The sequence below is a fragment of the Heptranchias perlo genome, chromosome 30 (genome assembly GCF_035084215.1).
Source record: "Heptranchias perlo isolate sHepPer1 chromosome 30, sHepPer1.hap1, whole genome shotgun sequence".
NCBI lineage: Eukaryota > Metazoa > Chordata > Chondrichthyes > Hexanchiformes > Hexanchidae > Heptranchias > Heptranchias perlo.
The window spans coordinates 20,229,850-20,247,369 of NC_090354.1; the positions used below are offsets into that span (position 1 = coordinate 20,229,850).

General features: G+C 41.4%; 1 protein-coding gene across 2 annotated transcripts; it reads left to right on the plus strand.

Moving 5' to 3' along the window:
* Window positions 1-1,378: 1,378 nt before the first annotated feature.
* LOC137299975 (cytochrome c oxidase subunit NDUFA4-like) lies at window positions 1,379-9,205 on the plus strand. 2 transcript variants are annotated; one of them, XR_010958016.1, is made up of 5 exons: window positions 1,379-1,494; window positions 2,571-2,625; window positions 4,003-4,091; window positions 5,735-5,795; window positions 8,961-9,205. XR_010958016.1 is itself a non-coding variant. In XM_067969024.1 (4 exons), the coding sequence occupies exons 1-4, from the start codon at window positions 1,453-1,455 to the stop codon at window positions 9,015-9,017; spliced, it is 249 nt and encodes an 82-aa protein (XP_067825125.1). In that variant the 5' UTR covers window positions 1,391-1,452; the 3' UTR covers window positions 9,018-9,205. The 2 variants fall into 2 exon arrangements, 1 of the variants encoding a protein (XP_067825125.1); XM_067969024.1 differs by lacking the exon at window positions 2,571-2,625 and having other exon boundaries at window positions 1,391-1,494.
* Window positions 9,206-17,520: the final 8,315 nt, after the last annotated feature.

Consider the following 17,520-nt stretch of genomic DNA (forward strand, 5'->3'; position numbering starts at 1 on the left):
AAACAATAATCCATGACAAAATTAATAGTCACTTGGACAAGTGTGGATTAATAAAGGAAAGCCAGCACGGATTTGTTAAAGGCAAATCATGTTTAACTTGATTGAGTTTTTTGATGAGGTAACAGAGTGCTGATGAGGGCAATGCGGTTGATGTTGTGAATATGGACTTTCAAAATGTGTTTGATAAAGTGCTACATAATAGGCTTGTCAGCAAAATTGAAGCCCATGGAATAAAAGGGGCAGTGGGAGCATGGATACAAAATTGGCTAAGTGACAGGAAACAGAGAGTAGTGGTGAACGGTTGTTTCTTGGACTGGAGGAAGGTATACAGTGGTGTTCCCCAGGGGTTGATACCAGGACCACTGCTTTTTTTGATATATATTAGTGACTTGGACTTGGGTGTACAGGGCACAATTTCAAAATTTGCAGATGACACAAAACTTGGAAGTGTAGTAAACAGTGAGGAGGATAGTAATAGACTTCAAGAGGACAGACAGGCTGGTGGAATGGGTGGACACATGGCAGATGAAATTGAACGCAGAGAAGTGCGAAGTGATTCATTTTGGCAGGAAGAACAAGAAAAGGCAATATAAACTAAATGGTACAATTCTAAAGATGGTGCAGGAACAGAGAGACCTGGGGGTATACGTGCACAAATCTTTGAAGGTAGCAAGACAGGTTGAGAAAGCGGTTAGAAGAGCATCTGGGATCCTAGGCTTTATGAATAGAGGCCTAGAGTACAAAAGCAAGGAAGTTAAGTTGAACCTTTATAAAACACTGGTTTGGCCACAACTGGAGTATTCTGGGCACCACACTTTAGGATGGATATGAAGACCTTAGAGAGGATACAGAAAAGATTTAGTAGAATGGTTCCAAAGATGAGGAACTTCAATTCCGTGGATAGACTGAAGAAGGTGGGGTTGTTCTTCTTAGAGCAGAGAAGGTTGAGAGGAGATTTGATAGAAGTGTTCAAAATCAGGAAGGGTTTAGATAAAGTAAATAAAGAGAAACTGTTCCTATTGGCGCTACGGTCAAGAACCAGAGGACACAGATTTAAGGTTATTGGCAAAAGAGCCAAAGGCGACGCGAGGAAAAACTTTTTTTATGCAGCAAGTTGTTAAGTTCTGGAGTGCCCTGCTTGAAAGGGTGGTGGAAGCAGATTCAATTGTGACTTTCAAAAAGGAATTGGATAAATGCTTGAAGGGGGAAAAAATTGCAGGGCTTTGGGGAAAGAGCGGGGGAATGGGACTAACTGGATTGCTCTTACAAAGAGCAGGCACGGGCTCGATGGGCCGAATGGCCTCCTCTTGTGTCGTCACCATTCTATGATTCTATGAAGGGTTTCTATTCAGGAATGTGTGGGGTTCACTCCATTCGCTAGCCCCCCCCCCCCAGGTGATTTTGGCGGGCGCGGTTGCTAAGGACCAGACTGAGCGGGGAGAAGCAGGCGCCATGTTGGGACTGGTTGTGCGGCAGCTGAAGAGCCACTTGGGCGTGAGTACCGAGAAAAGGGCGGACGGCGACCGGGAGCCGCGACCTCGGACCAACTGACCTTCTAGGTCCGCATCCGGCAGCTTCCCCCATCCCGACATCTTAACTAGATCTCGGCCTGGGGACTGGTTCCAATACACAGCAGGCCGCATTCACCTGTCCCATGTTCAACCCTTTTGACCCCTTAAAAAAAAGTCTTTGAATTAATAATTTAATGTGTTGACCTTGAAAGGTGTATCCTGTTCACTTGAGCAATAAATCCTGCAGTTTAAGCATGAATTATGGCTCCCAATTTCACCAAACCAGGTGATCAAAGTGCACAGTTAGACCTTTGCTATTTTTCTGAGAACATGGGAAGTGACAGATCATATCTGCTGGCTGCCTCTTCCTATCTTTTATGAATTTAAATTTAAAATAGTTTTATTTTGTATACTAGTGCTTCAGTAGATTTGAAGGGAAGGAAGGTTTTGTGGCTTTATTTTTAAGTACCTCTCCGTTTGAGTCATAATTTCAGTGATGGAGAAGGACTGTCTGTATCCTGAAGAGGCTCCATTCATTTCAATGGGGGCTGCAACTTTGGATTTGGGGGCCATTCTGGAGTTTCCCAATTTTGGAGAAAGCACAGTTGGTTGGGTGATGTTGCTTGCTGTCCACAACGAGGACTGTAGTGATGATGGCCTTAGCAATCTCTGTTTTCAATCAGTTATTTTGGCTTGAGTTCTGTCTGCTCTTAGTACAGCTTCCATTTTATTTAGTACAAATCAGTAGGTGATATTTTAATAGGTTGTAATTGAATTAAGGTTCAAATACTATTGGCCTCTTGAAATTTGTGTGCACTGGTGTTTATCTACATTGATGTTGACATTTATTTGATTGTGTTTTTCCTGACTGACTTCTGACCTCTATAACTAATTTATGGTAAATATACTGATGTCAGCAATTGTCATCTGTTCTTATCCAACTGTGCTTTTAGATAGGTAAAGGTTTTGCAAAGCATCTAAATTGTGCATTCAGATTATAGCAATCAAAATATTGAACCCAAAAGTTATGAAATGGTGTAATTTTCTTTTCTTTTCCAGGCCTTTGCTAATCCTCTTAAGTGGATCTTTAGCAAATTTTGAAGAGTGGCCTAGGGTGACTATTTCCTCTCTCCTCCCAGATGGCATAGCTGAAAGTAGAGACCAGTTTGGGAAGCCATGTTTGTGAATACACATCCTACTCTAATGTTGGTTTGCCTGAAGAGATTTCTGTTGCCCATGATCAGTTCTGGCAAGAGTATTTTTGGATGATATTTTGGGATGTGTGGCTATGACATGCTTGGACATGGATAAACCAGTAACTCACACAGGGATGCTTTGCATAATTCTACTGCACGGTGGGGGTGGGGGTAGTGAGAGGCATTTTATAGAATTCATATGCACTAAAGTGTTGGCTTGTGTTAAATTTGTCAAGTGTATGACAATACCACGGTGACAGGCTTGGCTCTTAAATGCTAAATGCTGAAGGTCACTTAGTTGCAAACTGTGCATGATACCATTTTTTTCCTCCCTTGTGTGGTTTGTGATGCATTTGCTTATTCAGACATTAAGGACATTTGTACAGAATGTTAATATTTCTGCTTCCCTTTTTTGCCTTTCATGGAACAAGTTGATTCAGTCCAAATTGCTATCCATTAGGTCAGACCGAACAACATTTGATAAATGCAATAAGCTTTGCTTAATATAAAGAATTCATAATTGTAAAATAGCAAATTTTTAGCATTCCCTGTCCTAGTACACCACCAGTACAACTTAGCACTGAAGCATGTTAACATGTATGATGTGGAGATGCCAGTGATGGACTGGGGTGGACAAATGTAGGGAGTCTTACAACACCAGGTTATCGTCCAACAGCTTTCATTCCACTCCTTTGATTGCTTTGATTATATCTTTGTCGAGGTGTGATGACGGGCGGTTGGAGGGATTGTCTGTGATCGCCAGGCATTGTTCTCTGACTATATATGCTGTACCTTTATGGAATCCTACACTCACCTGACGAAGGCGGAAAGCTCCGAAAGCTTGTGATTTCAAATAAAGCTGTTGGACTATAACCTGGTGTTGTAAGACTCCTTAAATTTGTTAACATGTAGACAGCATTCAGTGACCTTGTGATGACAACTTGGAGGTTTTTTCACCTACTATAGCAGTGTAAATCCTTAAGTATTGTTAAGTTAAGCATACAGGTTATGCAGCTGATTTGATGGATTCCTGGAGGATGAAAGCATTCAGCAATCTTGTTGTCATGAGCTTTGGGTTTCAAAAGCTAGCTGCAGGTAATGTTTGAAGAAGCCACAGTAAATGAACTTGGAGAAACTTCTGCAGGTATTTATTATTGACCAAAATCAGCTTTATAGTGACTCTTAACATTTTAACTTTTGAAGAAATTAATTCTACAGTCCAAAGTTTTCTGACAATTATAATTGTTTCATTTGAGTGTACTGCTGTATATAATCCACTTTATTCTTCTTAATAGTTAATTCCATTGCTTATCATCGCGGGAGCTGGAAGTGTTGGAGGAAGTACATTCCTCCTGCGGTCTGCTTTCCACAACCCTGATGTTATGTAGGTGACTATTGTGCTGTAACGTTTTAGTCTACTTGCGGTTGGGCACAAATCTATTTGACCTCCCCTTAACCTGTATATTTATTTATCTTGTTAAATGTTGTCATGTGATAGTGAAAACTGAGACACATTAGAAGTAACTCAGCAGGAGTCTTCATTAAAATTTAATACAATACACTGCTGTAACCAAAGTTTTGTCACATTAAATTGTATGCCATAACTTATCTTTTTAATGACTAGCTAAAATTACAGGTACATACTTTATACTAAGTCACTTGCGCATTAACAACTCTGATTGGAATCCAAATTTTCTAATGTGCGATCCAGGCAGCACTGAAAATAAATAGTTTTTAGTTTAAGTGAGGATATATTGGTTAGAAGTGGTTTTGATTTTTAAAAAGGTAATGTTTTCTAGCCAACAGTGTTAATCCAGATGTGTTTTTGACCACTTGCTTTAGGAAGGCATAGGTGTAAGAATTTTTTTATTTGAATAGGTTCTCAGCAAATTTGTTTCCTGCAGAAGCATTGAAGGGTAATATGTTTGGTATAACGGTCAACTTTTTAACCAGGAATTTGAGATAGCAGAACTTTTATTTTATGAACCCTCAATTAAAGTGGCTTGTTTTCCTTTAATTACTCACTGTACAATTTTGTGGTATATATATTAATGATCTAGACTTAAATGTAGGGGGCATGATTAAGAAGTTTGCAGATGATACAAAAATTTGCCGTGTGGTTGATAGTGAGGAGGAAAGCTGTCGACAGCAGGAAGATATCAATGGACTGGTCAGGTGGGCAGAAAAGTGGCAAATGGAATTCAATCCGGAGAAGTGTGAGGTAATGCATTTGGGGAGGGCAAATAAGGCAAGGGAATACACAATAAATGGGAGGATACCGAGAGGTGTACAGGAAGAGAGGAACCTTGGAGTGAATGTCCACAGATCCCTGAAGGTAGATAAGGTGGTTAAGAAGGTATACAGGATACTTCCCTTTATTAGCTGAGGCATAGAATATAAGAGCAGGGAGGTTATGCTAGAACTGTATAAAACACTAGTTAGGCCACTGTTTGAGTACTGCGTACAGTTCTGGTCACCACATTACAGGAAAGATGTGATTGCACTAGAGAGGGTACAGAGGAGATTTACGAGGATGTTGCCAGGACTGGAGAATTTTAGGTACGAGGAAAGATTGGATAGGCTGGGGTTGTTTTCCTTGGAACAGACCAGGCTGAGGGGTGATTTAAATGAAGTGCATAAAATTATGAGGGGCCTAGATAGAGTGGACAGGAAGGACCCATTTCTCTTAGCAGAGAGGTCAATAACCAGGGGGCATAGATTTAAAGTAATTGGTAGGAGGATTAGAGAGGAGCTGAGGAAAAACTTTTTCACCCAGAGGGTGGTGAGGGTCTGGAACTCACTACCTGAAAGGGTGGTGGAGGCAGAAACCCTCATTGCATTTAAAAAGGTACTTGTATATGCACTTGAAGTGCCATAACCTACAAGGCTACGGATCAAGTGCTGGAAAGTGGGATTAGGGCTGGGTAGCTCTATTTTGACTGGCACAGACATGATGGGCCGAATGGCCTCCTGTGCTGTAAATTTTCTGTGCTTCTAAATTTTCTAATTACCCTTTTTCCCACAAAGCTGGAATCACCACAAGAACCCTGAGCCATGGAATAAAATGGCACCCACTCACCAGTCCAAGGTAACGTACAATTGTCTTTCATCATGCACAATTACAGTGGAAAATTAAGATTAAATCCCTGGAAGAGAGCTTCAGTATTTTCATCAGTTATTTAGGGCTCGATTTTCGCGTCGGGTTACCTGCGGGTTTCCAGCGGGGGGGCCCCGAAAATCCCGATATCCGGTCACGTGACCGGATCGCGCCGAAATCCCGCCCACTTCCGGGTACCGCGCTGACGTGCAGGGCTGCGCGCGCAAGCCCCGCTGGTGGGAATCCCGCAGGCAATTAAAGCCAGCGGGGTTCCACTTGAGAGTATTTACCTTGCTTGTTGAGGTCAGTTAATGAGCTGAAGCAGCTGTCAAAAGAGGAAGTGTGGGATTTTGGGTTCAAGGCAGTGAGTTTCCCACACTGGGGGAAACAGTCTCTCTCCAACCAGGCGTGTTGCAGCCAGCAGCCTGTGGCAGGTGCCAAGGTGCACTCCACGGGGGAGAGCCCTCACCCACGCAGGAGGCCACCGCGTCACATAGGGCAACCCCTGCCCTCCACCACCCCCCGCCAAGCCAGAGGACAGACCGACACGAAACCGCAGCCCTAGTGCGAGGAACCACCCACCTACCCTGTACAACCCCTCAGACCAACACCTGCCAGATGGGTGGTGCGTGGACACCCTCGGAGGACGAACAGCATGACCAGCTCCAGCAGCCTCGCAGTCCACGCCGTCCGCCGCAGAGACGTGGAGCCCCCCAACACGGTGTTGTTGCACGCCCACCTGCACAGCAGGAGGGAGGGCGACCGCAGGGAGAGACGCATCGCAGAGGGCACTACCCTCGCCGCAGGGTCCACAGACCGAGGCGCAGCTCCCCGGACCTCTCCGAGCAGCAGTGCACAGGGAGGCGCAGATTCGCTCGACATGTAGTCGTGGAGATCTGCAGGCTCTTTCATTCCGAGCTGCTGCTGGCTGGCCCCAGCACCAACTGCTTACCTGTCGCTGTCAAAGTCACCACTGCCCTCCACAACTTCTCCGCATCCTTCCAGGGTGCAGCCGGCTACACCGCCGATGTCTCTCAGTCGTCTGCGCGGAAGAGCCCTGCAAATACACCTGCACCTACTCTGCAGTAACACGATGGGTGGCATTAGTGGTGGGTCCTCATAGTGATACCCAGGAGCGGGCATTATTGGACACAACGGACAGGATTCGCGGAGACATGGCAGTGGTGGTGTCAATATAATGTGTGCTGTTTGTTGCTCTGAAATTCAATATAGGTAACACCCAGGACAAACCCTCAGACACCCTTGTGCACCCCCTTCATGCTGACGACACGTTTGCCTTACGCTGCCTACTGCACATATGTGATGCATGCCCTGTGGCTGCAGCACAGGTTGTGGCAGGTTGAGTGAGGCTGGCCGTGAGGGAGATGCACGAGAGGTTGAGTATGGGATGGAGCAATGAGATTGTATGAGGATTGGGTCGCGTGTTAGTGGCAGGATGAGTACTGGCGAGGTGAGTCGGTGGAGGTAAGATGAGGATGGGGTTGGAGTGGGTATGAAGGGTGATGTGACAGAGTAGTGTTGGCGGTGCCGAAGGAGATGTGGGGTGGGGGCAGTGTTGTGGCAGACGGAGTGTAGGGGAAAGACTTTGTCTTCTCACTGTGGCTGACCTGCTGCGGTCTTTGCAGCGCCTCCTGCACTGTATGCAGGTGGGCGATATGTTGGTGGTGCAGGTGACCCCCTCTGCCACCTCGAGCCAGGCCTTCTTGGTGACAGAGGCAGGCTGCTTCCTCCCGCCCGCCGGGGGGAAGATCTGTGTCCTCCCCCTCCTCCTCACCCCATCTGATGATACCTGGGGTGAGGCATCATTAAACTGGGAGCAGCCTTCCCCCTGGGCTGCTCCATGCTGCAATTTGTCCCATTGGTTGCAGCATCTGTCAGTGGAGGACTGCCCCTTTAACTAGAGAGCCTCCAGCTGACAGATCGTACTGCGCATGCGCAGCCCGCCCGACGCGCAGACCAGCGCCGTGGACCCCGGAGGAGCAGGTAATTGATTCCTATTAGTGTGTTGCCTGCTACGATCGCGCGGGCAACCCACTAATTTCGCCGAGCGTGTTGACCACGCTCCCGGAGGACCACCCGCTGGGAACCCGCAGGCCTGCTAAATTCGAGCCCTTTGTCTTTCATCCTGAATGAATGATTGTACATACCACTATTAAATTTTGGAATAAGTTAGCCAGTGAGCTGGAACAGAAAAATGAAACCAAGCTGTTGCCATAGTGTAAAACTGGACAAGTAGCCACGTGTAATCAATTTGCATAATCAGTTCCTGGGAATTATTTCATGCATTGGATTATATCTGCAAACACTTTACGAGCATGATTGAAATAATGTTCTGGGACAAAAATCATTGCCCCCTCCCATCCCATTTCTCCCATCATTCTTTCCTGAAGGCAGTGATTAATGGTAACAGCATGTACAGTTCCACAGAGGGTGCCAACCTTTTGATACTTTGCCCAAGCAGCCATCCTTCATGTGTAAGCCTGGGAAAAGGAGAGTTATTTCGTTGTTTGATCGGGGGGGGCATTGTGACAGAATCTCGTCCTGTCCACATGTACACTTTCTAGCAGGGATTACTGGACAACTGAATAGGAGCACTGTCTTTTTCTCCCGATCCCCTTTAGCCTTCAGACGCTGAGGCCAAGTCTAGTGTTTTTCTTTCTCTCTTCTTCTCCCTTCCCTCTCCCTGATCACATTAAAATTTGCTGTAAATGTTCTTTTTCAAGAACAAAATTCCTTTACCCAGTCGCCTGTAATGTCTGTATTGTGAAAAATTTATAGAAATTAAATTCAAAAACTTTTTGCTCATAGATCATGGCAGAAAGCTGGAATGTGTGGGCAGTGTTGTTTTTAAATATGGATGCTGAATGTTCCCCTAATTTTGCATGTTCACTTTGTCAATTTTGGTACATACTATTGGCTTTACTGTGGAATGATCATTTCTTTGCTAGAGCCAGTCTTTAAAAGTATGTTTTATGCATCATAAGAACGTGTGTGCAATAAAATTAAGTTGAGAAAAACTCTCCTTTTAAACAAACTCCAGTATTGAATTTGTTACTTAGTTATTGGAAAAGTTTCACATTTAACTGGAATTTTTGGTGTAAAAGTCCTCTTGATTAACTTTTACTTTTTTATTAGTTATTTTCTGTAAACATGGACTACAGTAAACTGAAGAAGGATCGCCCAGACTTCTAAATGTTGAAGACCGAGCATCCTGTCAATTTGGCTTCGCTGGACCATGAAACTCACTGTACAATGGGGCCTATGTTACTGCTGACTTATTTCCTGTCTGAGTTTTAGTGCACTATTCAGGAGTCCAATATACTACTGTACTTAATTGTATATAAGGACTGTTGATGTGAATAAACCTGGGGTGCACTACCTATTTCATTGTCTGCCTGTTGCTGTTGTATATAAGTAGTATCTGCAGTTAGCAACAATGCAAATTCATCTTTGCAGTGATCGTGTGATAAAGGGATTTAAAAAAAATTCTTGGGATATGGGCGTTACTGGCAAGGCCAACTTGGAAGTTAACTAAAATTTTTCTGCCTAAGGTCGAATGCCAGTGCCATTCAGAAGCAAATAGAGCTAGTTGCTGAACAGTAAACTGGATGCTGACCTTTAGATACAGTTTTTTTAAAATCACATTGAGAAGCAATGATTTCCTACCATGCAGGATTTAAAATATCCCTTCTCTTGTTTTGGCCCCGAGTTGATGGAGTTTAAGAACATAACAGCTTTTACCGGAGTACAGCACGGCTGTTCCAGGTACATGAACACAAAGTACTTCCTAAGGAGAGCTTTCTCAGATGGCAAACGGTTGCTCTTTTATGAATTTAGAGAATGATGAAAGGAAGTACGGTTCGAAAAGTTGCTGGGTTGCCTCAGAACATATCATTAAGAGGAGGAAGGGCTCATTTAGTACAGAAAAAGCCAACCAATTGTTTGTGATTTACACAAGGATTTCTTCTGTCAATTGCTGAATATTACATTTAGCATGTAATGTCAGCTAAAAGATGTGGAAAATAATTTGCTGACAGATCAATGCTGAAGACTGCAAGACAACTTTTATAAGGCATAACATAGATACTAGAATAAGTGCATTGCAAAGAAAAATGGGCAGAGGTAGATGCTGTTTCCAGTTGGAGGGGAATTTCCACTCGTTCAAAACGGGCGATATTCTATGTTAAATCAGTCTTCAACTTAGCATGTTGTACCCTCTATGCTAAGACAAATTTCAGAGAACTTTACATAACCTGTAATAATACTGCAGCTTTAACTGCAGAATTGAGCTTGGTTGAAATCCTAAAACTAAGTATTCTACTGCTTGCCATGATGTTTGCATTTCTGAATATTGTGTCGAAATAATAAAATAAAAGTAGCTTTTAGCAAAGTTAATTCTTAGACAGTCCTTGATATTCTACGGTAAGAGTTATGGGTTCAATTTAATTGTGCTCTTGGTTGTCTTATTATTTGAATTGGGTTATGTAGAATGATTTGAAGTGAGCTAAATACAGCATCACATAGATAAAGCTGTAAATCCTTATTCATATTTCCTATATAATTTTAGTTTTAATTTGGGATTTTTCCAGCTAACCTTTCCAACATTAGTGCGAGCTGTGGTGCAAGATATGAATCTCAACCGTAATTGGATTTGCGGTCTAAGATATGCTGTACTAATCACAGCTGCCAGTTGTTATACAGTTTATCCATCTTACATCTCCTTTCATAATTTTGGTAAATTTTGAAACAGATAAATATGCAGAACAGTTTTTTAAAAAATAAAATGTACAACATGGCCCTCAAAGAATTATGCACTGTTTTGTCATGATGCAGCAGAGAGAAACTTGCTTCACTTCTGACTAATCTACACATTGGACCTTTGGCTGGTTTATAATCTCTGTTTTCAGAACAATTCTTTCACATTAGTCTTTGGAGGTTTTATTAGAACTATGTAAATAAGTGAAAAGTAATTGAGGACATGCCATAGCTAAAATATTTTTAAAAATCTTAAGTCAGGCATGTGAGTTAATCTTTTAAAAATTTGATATATTAAACATTCTCACTAGAACAGAATTTATAATTTGCTGTGACATCATTGTGGAAATATGAAAAATATTTCCAATTTTCCACACCACGTAAAAAAAAAGATATAAAGGATTGGGATTATAGTGTGAGTATCTGTGGGTTATGAAGAAAATGAACTGCAAAAGTCTAGTGCTATTGGCACTAGAGGCTGTAACATAGAGGCATTTCCTACTGTTTGAGGCTGTGAAAACAGAATGTATGATTAAACAAAAGTGGCAATAAATGTATTAAATGCTTGCCTATTTGAGAATCTGAACAAAAAGTTGCCGGCCTTCTGAATCTGGAGTACTAGTCCGTGCATCCTTGATTTAATTTGTACCAATGCTACTAAAGGCCATAATCTCATGAATACTCCCAACAGCTGTCATAGAATGGTGGATGTGGTTCTGCACATACTGTTCACCCTACTGCAAACTCCTGGGGGTGATTTTAAACCCCAAGAACGGGTGGGTTGGGGGCGGGTAGGAGTTGAAAATAGTTATTTTTTTGGGTTGCAACCGCAAAATGTTTGGACTTGGCATTCCCAGTGGGAAGCCTGTACTTTTATGCGCTGACATTAAATCCGGAAATAAAGCCGGGTTGCGGTCGCGACCCAAAAACCAACTATTTTCAACTCCCACCTGCCACCAACCCACCTGCTTTTGGGATTTAAAATCACCCCCCAGGCGTTTATAGTAGGGTGAACAGTATGTGCAGAACCACATCCACCATTCTATGACAGCTGTTGGGAGTATTCATGAGATTATGGCCCTTAGTAACATTGGTACAAATTTCAGTAGTGCCCAGGTCTAATCATTTTACTAGAGTCAATTGCTATATGAATGCTAGGATAGCCTAGCCTCCTAATAAACTTGTTTTCTCTCACTGGGACCAAGCGGAGAGGGAACAGTGCTGAGCTTCAGCTCTCAATGTCCCATAATAGACAGGTCCAGAAATATAAGGAGCAACAAGTATATCAAAAGCCACAAATAAAGAGGAAGTGAGCCCCAAGCCACCTCCAGTTCTACTATGAGTACCACTTGTTTATGGCATTTAAAAAAAAACTTATAAATGTGAAGTTTCCTCCAGCCCACAAGACCTTAAATAACAACAGTTTAAATCCCACCATGGCAGGTTGAGGATTTGAACTCAGTTTAAAAAAAATCTGGAAATAAAAAGCTGAAATCAGAATAAAAAAAGTGATCATGAAGTTGTCAGATTGTCATAAAAACCTCTAATGTTCTTTAGAAAAGGAAACTTGTTGTCTTTACCCAGTCTGGCCTATGTATGACTCCAGCCCAAACCAATGTGGTTGATTCTTAACTGCCCTCTGAAGTGACCTAGCAAGCCATTATTATATCAAGATGTTATTTCAGGATATCTAGGGATGTGCAATAAAATGCTGGCCTTGCCAGTGATGACCACATTCCGAGAATGAATTTTAAAAAAAACTGCCACTGGACATAGCACCAGTCACAAAACAACTTTAAAGTTAATAATCCTTCTGTTGTATCAACTTCTTTTCAAATCAAACAAAAACTTAATGCTCAATAACAATTTAGAAATGTTAAAACCCTGCTATCTGTCTAATTCTTGGCAGTGTCCAGAATTAGTGAGAGGAATTTTAAATAGCTGATAATTGGAAAAAAATGAAATAAACAAAAGCCCCTGGTAAATCGTAAATTACTCCTCCTGCCAAGATAAGGCATCCTTCGGTGATCATATGTTCCATTTTTTCCTTTGCACGGATTGCTGCAATTACAGTATAAGCAAAAGTTAATTGCCTTCAGGTTCTTTGTGCTTTATTTGTATGCAATTAGATATCTGCCACTTCATATTTAATTTACTTTAATGTACTCCTTGGAATGAAAGTAAATCACATTTAAATGCTGTACTAGCAAAACACCGGATGGCTATACCATTCTGTGAGCAGTATGGGACTAATGTATTATGCAATTTTGTACATTCACCCAGAAGAGGTCACAACTTATGAATAACTCATCATAGATTTAAAGAGACTTTGGCCTTTTTCTGATTCTATGTAGTCTGTGATGTTTAACAACTACCAAAACCCCAATCTTGATTGTCCATGGTTTTTTGCTGGCTATGGATGTTTCCTCTTTACATCCTTGTTTTTCCTTTTGCTCTCCCCTTCCCATACCTTACAACCCAATGATGCTTCATGACAAGCCACTAGGAAGTTAACGATCTGAGGTAATCGGCTGTTTTTTCCCTGCTACTCTGTGGAAGTGCCTGACTTTTCTTTGGTGCCTCATCCTGATGGAATTACAGGTGCAAATTCACATTGCAATTGTGCATTGGGCCACTTTGTCAAATTGTTGCTAATCCAGTGAGGGGAAGGATAATTCTGACTTCAGGAACAGTCAAAACCAAAGGAGACAGTAACTTATGGCTGATAAATGCTTATATGTTTTTTCAGCCTCCATTGGGTGTGAGCAAATACTCCTTGCTTTATGTCATTGCACCTTGCACCAAGACCTATTGATATATACATGGTTCCACAGCAAAACCCTGTCAATAAGAATATTTTTAACAAAAGAAATGAAGGTATTCTGCTGCTGTGCATCTGATGGTACTTACCCGTCGAGTTATCTTCTTTAGCTTTAATCTTTTCAAAATTTCAAGCTTCAAAATTTCCATTATTTTGTTATTGTATCATAATGCTGGGGCAATTCAAAGCAGACTCAAAGTTGGATCAATCTTGATATATTTCCAATAATTAATGGTAATTATAACACTTTATTTTGTAATACTGTAATGGGATTAAAGAATGACAATTGGTGATATATTTTATGATATAACTTATTTAGGAAATGGGTAGAAATGTGTCTCGGGTGGTAATGCAAAATGGGCGATATCGCATCGACTGCCTGTTACACACCTTACTCAATATTCAGTTCTATTGAAGTCAATAAAATGAATATCGGGTGGGGCGTATAACGGGTGCCCGATATGATACTGCCTGTCTTGCGCTACTGCCCGAGACGAATTTCTAGCCCATAAACTTCACTATAATCTGAGGCTGGAGTAAGGTTGAAAAAAGTAGGAGAGAAGACTAGGTAAATCAAACAGCTATGAAAAAAGTAATGCTTTGCTTGGGTATTAAAAGCCCTTAAGACAGTTGGGGGAAGCCTGAGGGCAGTAAAGAGTTCCACAACTTTTGAGGTCCAGTAAAAGAATAAGTTAGAACAGTGAAATGAGTCTTGATTTCAACACAGTGATGATGCAGGAAGAAGGACCATGTAGAGTGGCATATCTGGAGCTTAGGACAAACAAGAGAGGAAAGTTCAGAGAAGCAATCATCACAGTAGTATTGAGAAAAATAGAAACGAGAAAGTTTGCAATGGAAAGAGAGAGTTTGGCAGATAAAGGTGAGAGAAGGATCATATATCAAAGGATATTACCTGTCATTCTGCTGGAATAATATCCCTTACCGACCAAACAAGAAGTAATGTTGATGGTATCTGTAATAGATTGTGTCCTTTGCTGCTCTGCTTCCCTTGTGGAGGAATATGTATGTTAGCAAGTGGTCAACTTGAGCAGAAAATGGAGAAAATGAGGGAGCAGGGTGAAAAAAGAAGTGACTGAATGAACCTAAATCAGCAAGATAAATCATTTGCTGCTGATTCATTTCAACAAACTGCTTAAAAATTACATTTAATAAATTTCAATGGTCCTGTGTGCATTCTAAATGCTGGACTTTTATAACATGCATGGGTAATGCAATTGAATACATGGGGGGAAGTGGAAGGGGATTGTAAACAGTCTGTTATTTTACAAGGATAGCAGTATAGTGGTAGTGATGTAATAGGGTTGGAGTAAAGGGGAGGGAACTGAGTTTATACAGTGGACTTGTTTAATATCAAGAACTGAATTTTTTTATAGCATTGGCTATATAAGAAAGAGGTGATAAAACTTGTAACCTCTATTATATAATAAAAGTCACTTCTTTTCAGTAACACTTCCTGTAACTGTCATGTTTTTCCTGTTGCAGTCCGACTTTTGCCGTCACAAATCGTTATCACTTTGTTGATTGGTTCAAAGAAAAACAGCAGCGACCCAGAACTGGAGAAGTAGGGGATACATGAATCGAAAATGAGGAAAGTGACTAGAAAACTACTAAGGGCTTTTGAAAACAAACAATCCTTAATGACCAGTCAGGAGAATAAAAGAAAGGAATAGGTGAACCAATCAAATCTTTCAAAAACATTTTTTGAAAAATATTTTCTTTAGTAACTGAACTTTATGTCCAAAATAAGATTTTAAATAAAATAAAAAACCTCAAAAATTACATATTTCCCATCAATATGATCACATTTACCCACTGAATTGTCTTTTAATACCTTGATTAAAGTTTCTACTTGAAGGTTTTCATCCTGTCACAAAAGCCTAAGTTTTCCCCAGAATAGCTGAAGGAAGTTACCAAACACATCTGTGTATTCTGAGCAGGTGCAGTTTGTAAAATTTCCCAACATACATCAGGATACTTCCCTGATGTGAAGTAGAAGATCATCTCCCCTCATCCTGTGAAGATCTGTGAGTTTCTTTGCTTTCTCCAAAAGACTTTGAAACAAACTTGAGATTAAATTCTCAAAGCTTTATTTAAGGTGAATTTCACATTTGAAATATTAACAACTTCCCCTTTTCTATTATGAGCTGCTCCGTCTTTACCTCACAGTTAAGACAGCATCTGTAATTAACAGCACCTGTAGTTTCTTTTTTGGCATTTAGAAAATAAAACAAAGATTGCTTATCTAGAATGTATTTCTTGTTATGAATGGATAAGCTGAATTGTATTTATTTTTTTTAAAATGACAATCCCAGATGAAGATGAATTTGAATTATTAGCTTCTTAATTGGTTGCTGTTCATATCAATCATGGCAAACTCCCTCCGTGCCCCCCCCCACCCCCCCCCCCGCTCCCTCCTTTTCATTTTGGCTGCAAATACAGTTAAAATCTTTCCCTTCTGAGAAAGCTAGGACCATTTTTGGGGCTTAAAGGTTAAAACTTGGAAACTGCATTACTGATGAACTTTTGAATGTTTGATGTGGTGATTTTTATTTGTTTATAGAAATTTGTGTATATTAAAGACTGTATAAGTTGGCAAAAACTAATAGTGAATTTACTGCTTGAAGATGGAATCTGGTTGATAATGGGAAGGGAGGTATTCTCTTGGACCCACTCAAGGTTGATGGATCCCACGTCCCTAAAGCTGCTGGACCCTGAATCCCTTTTTACGAGATCCCAGATCCCTGGGTCACACTCAATGCTGATAAATCAGTGTTCCTGATAATATTAATCGGCATAATACCCCCATTTTTATGAAACCTCTGACTCACGGCAAGTAATGCCACAGGACACCAACTAGTTTAGTTTGAATTTTTCTTAGTTTTAAATGAATTGAAGTGAGCCTGATTAAGGTTCCATTCATGTCTGATGCAACGCCAACTTAGACAGACCAAAAGGTCCTGGTCTGTGCTGAGACAGTAGATCTCAGCTGGGGCAGCAGTTGGAGTGCTGCAATCAGCCTGAATGCCCCTGAGCTCGGCAGGGGGAAATCAGCTGTGGTTTCTGCTTCAAATTGCTTCTCAGTGACCCCTGCTTGAATGTACATGTGTGTGGACATCTGGTGAGAACAGTTTCAGGCGAAGCTGCAATGCCCTCCCTGGTAAAATATCTTATCAACACAGTCCAGGCATGAAGAATTGTCACCTGGAAAACTACTATCACGTGTGGAACCGTACCATAGCAAAAGTCAGCACCATCAGGAAACGAGGAGAGGGAGGAACTGAAGGAAACCAGTATTAGTAAAAAAATAGTGCTAGGGAAATTAATGGGGCTAAAGGCTGACAAATCCCCAGCGCCTGATAATCTACATCCCAGAGTATTAAAGGAAGTGGCCATGGAAATAGTAGATGCATTGGTGATCATCTTCCAAAATTCTATAGACTCTGGAGCAGTTCCTACAGATTGGAGGGTGGCAAATGTAACCCCACTATTTAAAAAAGGAGGGAGAGAAAAAACAGGGAATTACAGACCAGTTAGCCTAACATCAGTAGTGGGGAAAATGCTAGAGTCCATTATAAAAGATGTGATAACAGAACACTTGGAAGGCATTAACGGGATTGGACAAAGTCAGCATGGGTTTATGAAAGGGAAACCATGCTTAACAAATCTACTGGAGTTTTTTGAGGATGTAACTAGTAGAATAGATAGAGAAGAACCAGAAGGCTTTTGATAAGGATCCACACAAGGGGTTAGTGTGCAAAATTAAAGCACATGGAATTGGGGGGAATATACTGGCATGGATTGAGAATTGGTCGACAGACAGGAAACAGAGAGTAGGAATAAATGGGTCTTTTTCCAGGTGGCAGGCAGTGACTAGTGGGGTATCGCAGGGATCAGTGCTTGGGCCCCAGCTATTCACAATTTATATCAATGATTTGGATGAGGGAACTAAATGTAACATTTCCAAGTTTGCAGCCGACACAAAGCTGAGATGTAATGTGAGCTGTGAGGAGGATGCAAAGAGGCTCCAATGTAATTTAGACAAGTTGGGTGAGTGGGCAAGAACATGGCAGATGCAGTATAACTTGGATAAATGTAAGG

Coding starts and splice junctions, on each gene's coding strand:
- LOC137299975 (XM_067969024.1), top strand. CDS start 1,453: ATGTTGGGACTGGTTGTGCGGCAGCTGAAGAGCCACTTGGGC. Junction 1,495..4,002: donor AGCTGAAGAGCCACTTGGGC/GTGAGTACCGAG, acceptor TCTTCTTAATAG/TTAATTCCATTGCTTATCAT. Junction 5,796..8,960: donor CACCCACTCACCAGTCCAAG/GTAACGTACAAT, acceptor CTTTTTTATTAG/TTATTTTCTGTAAACATGGA.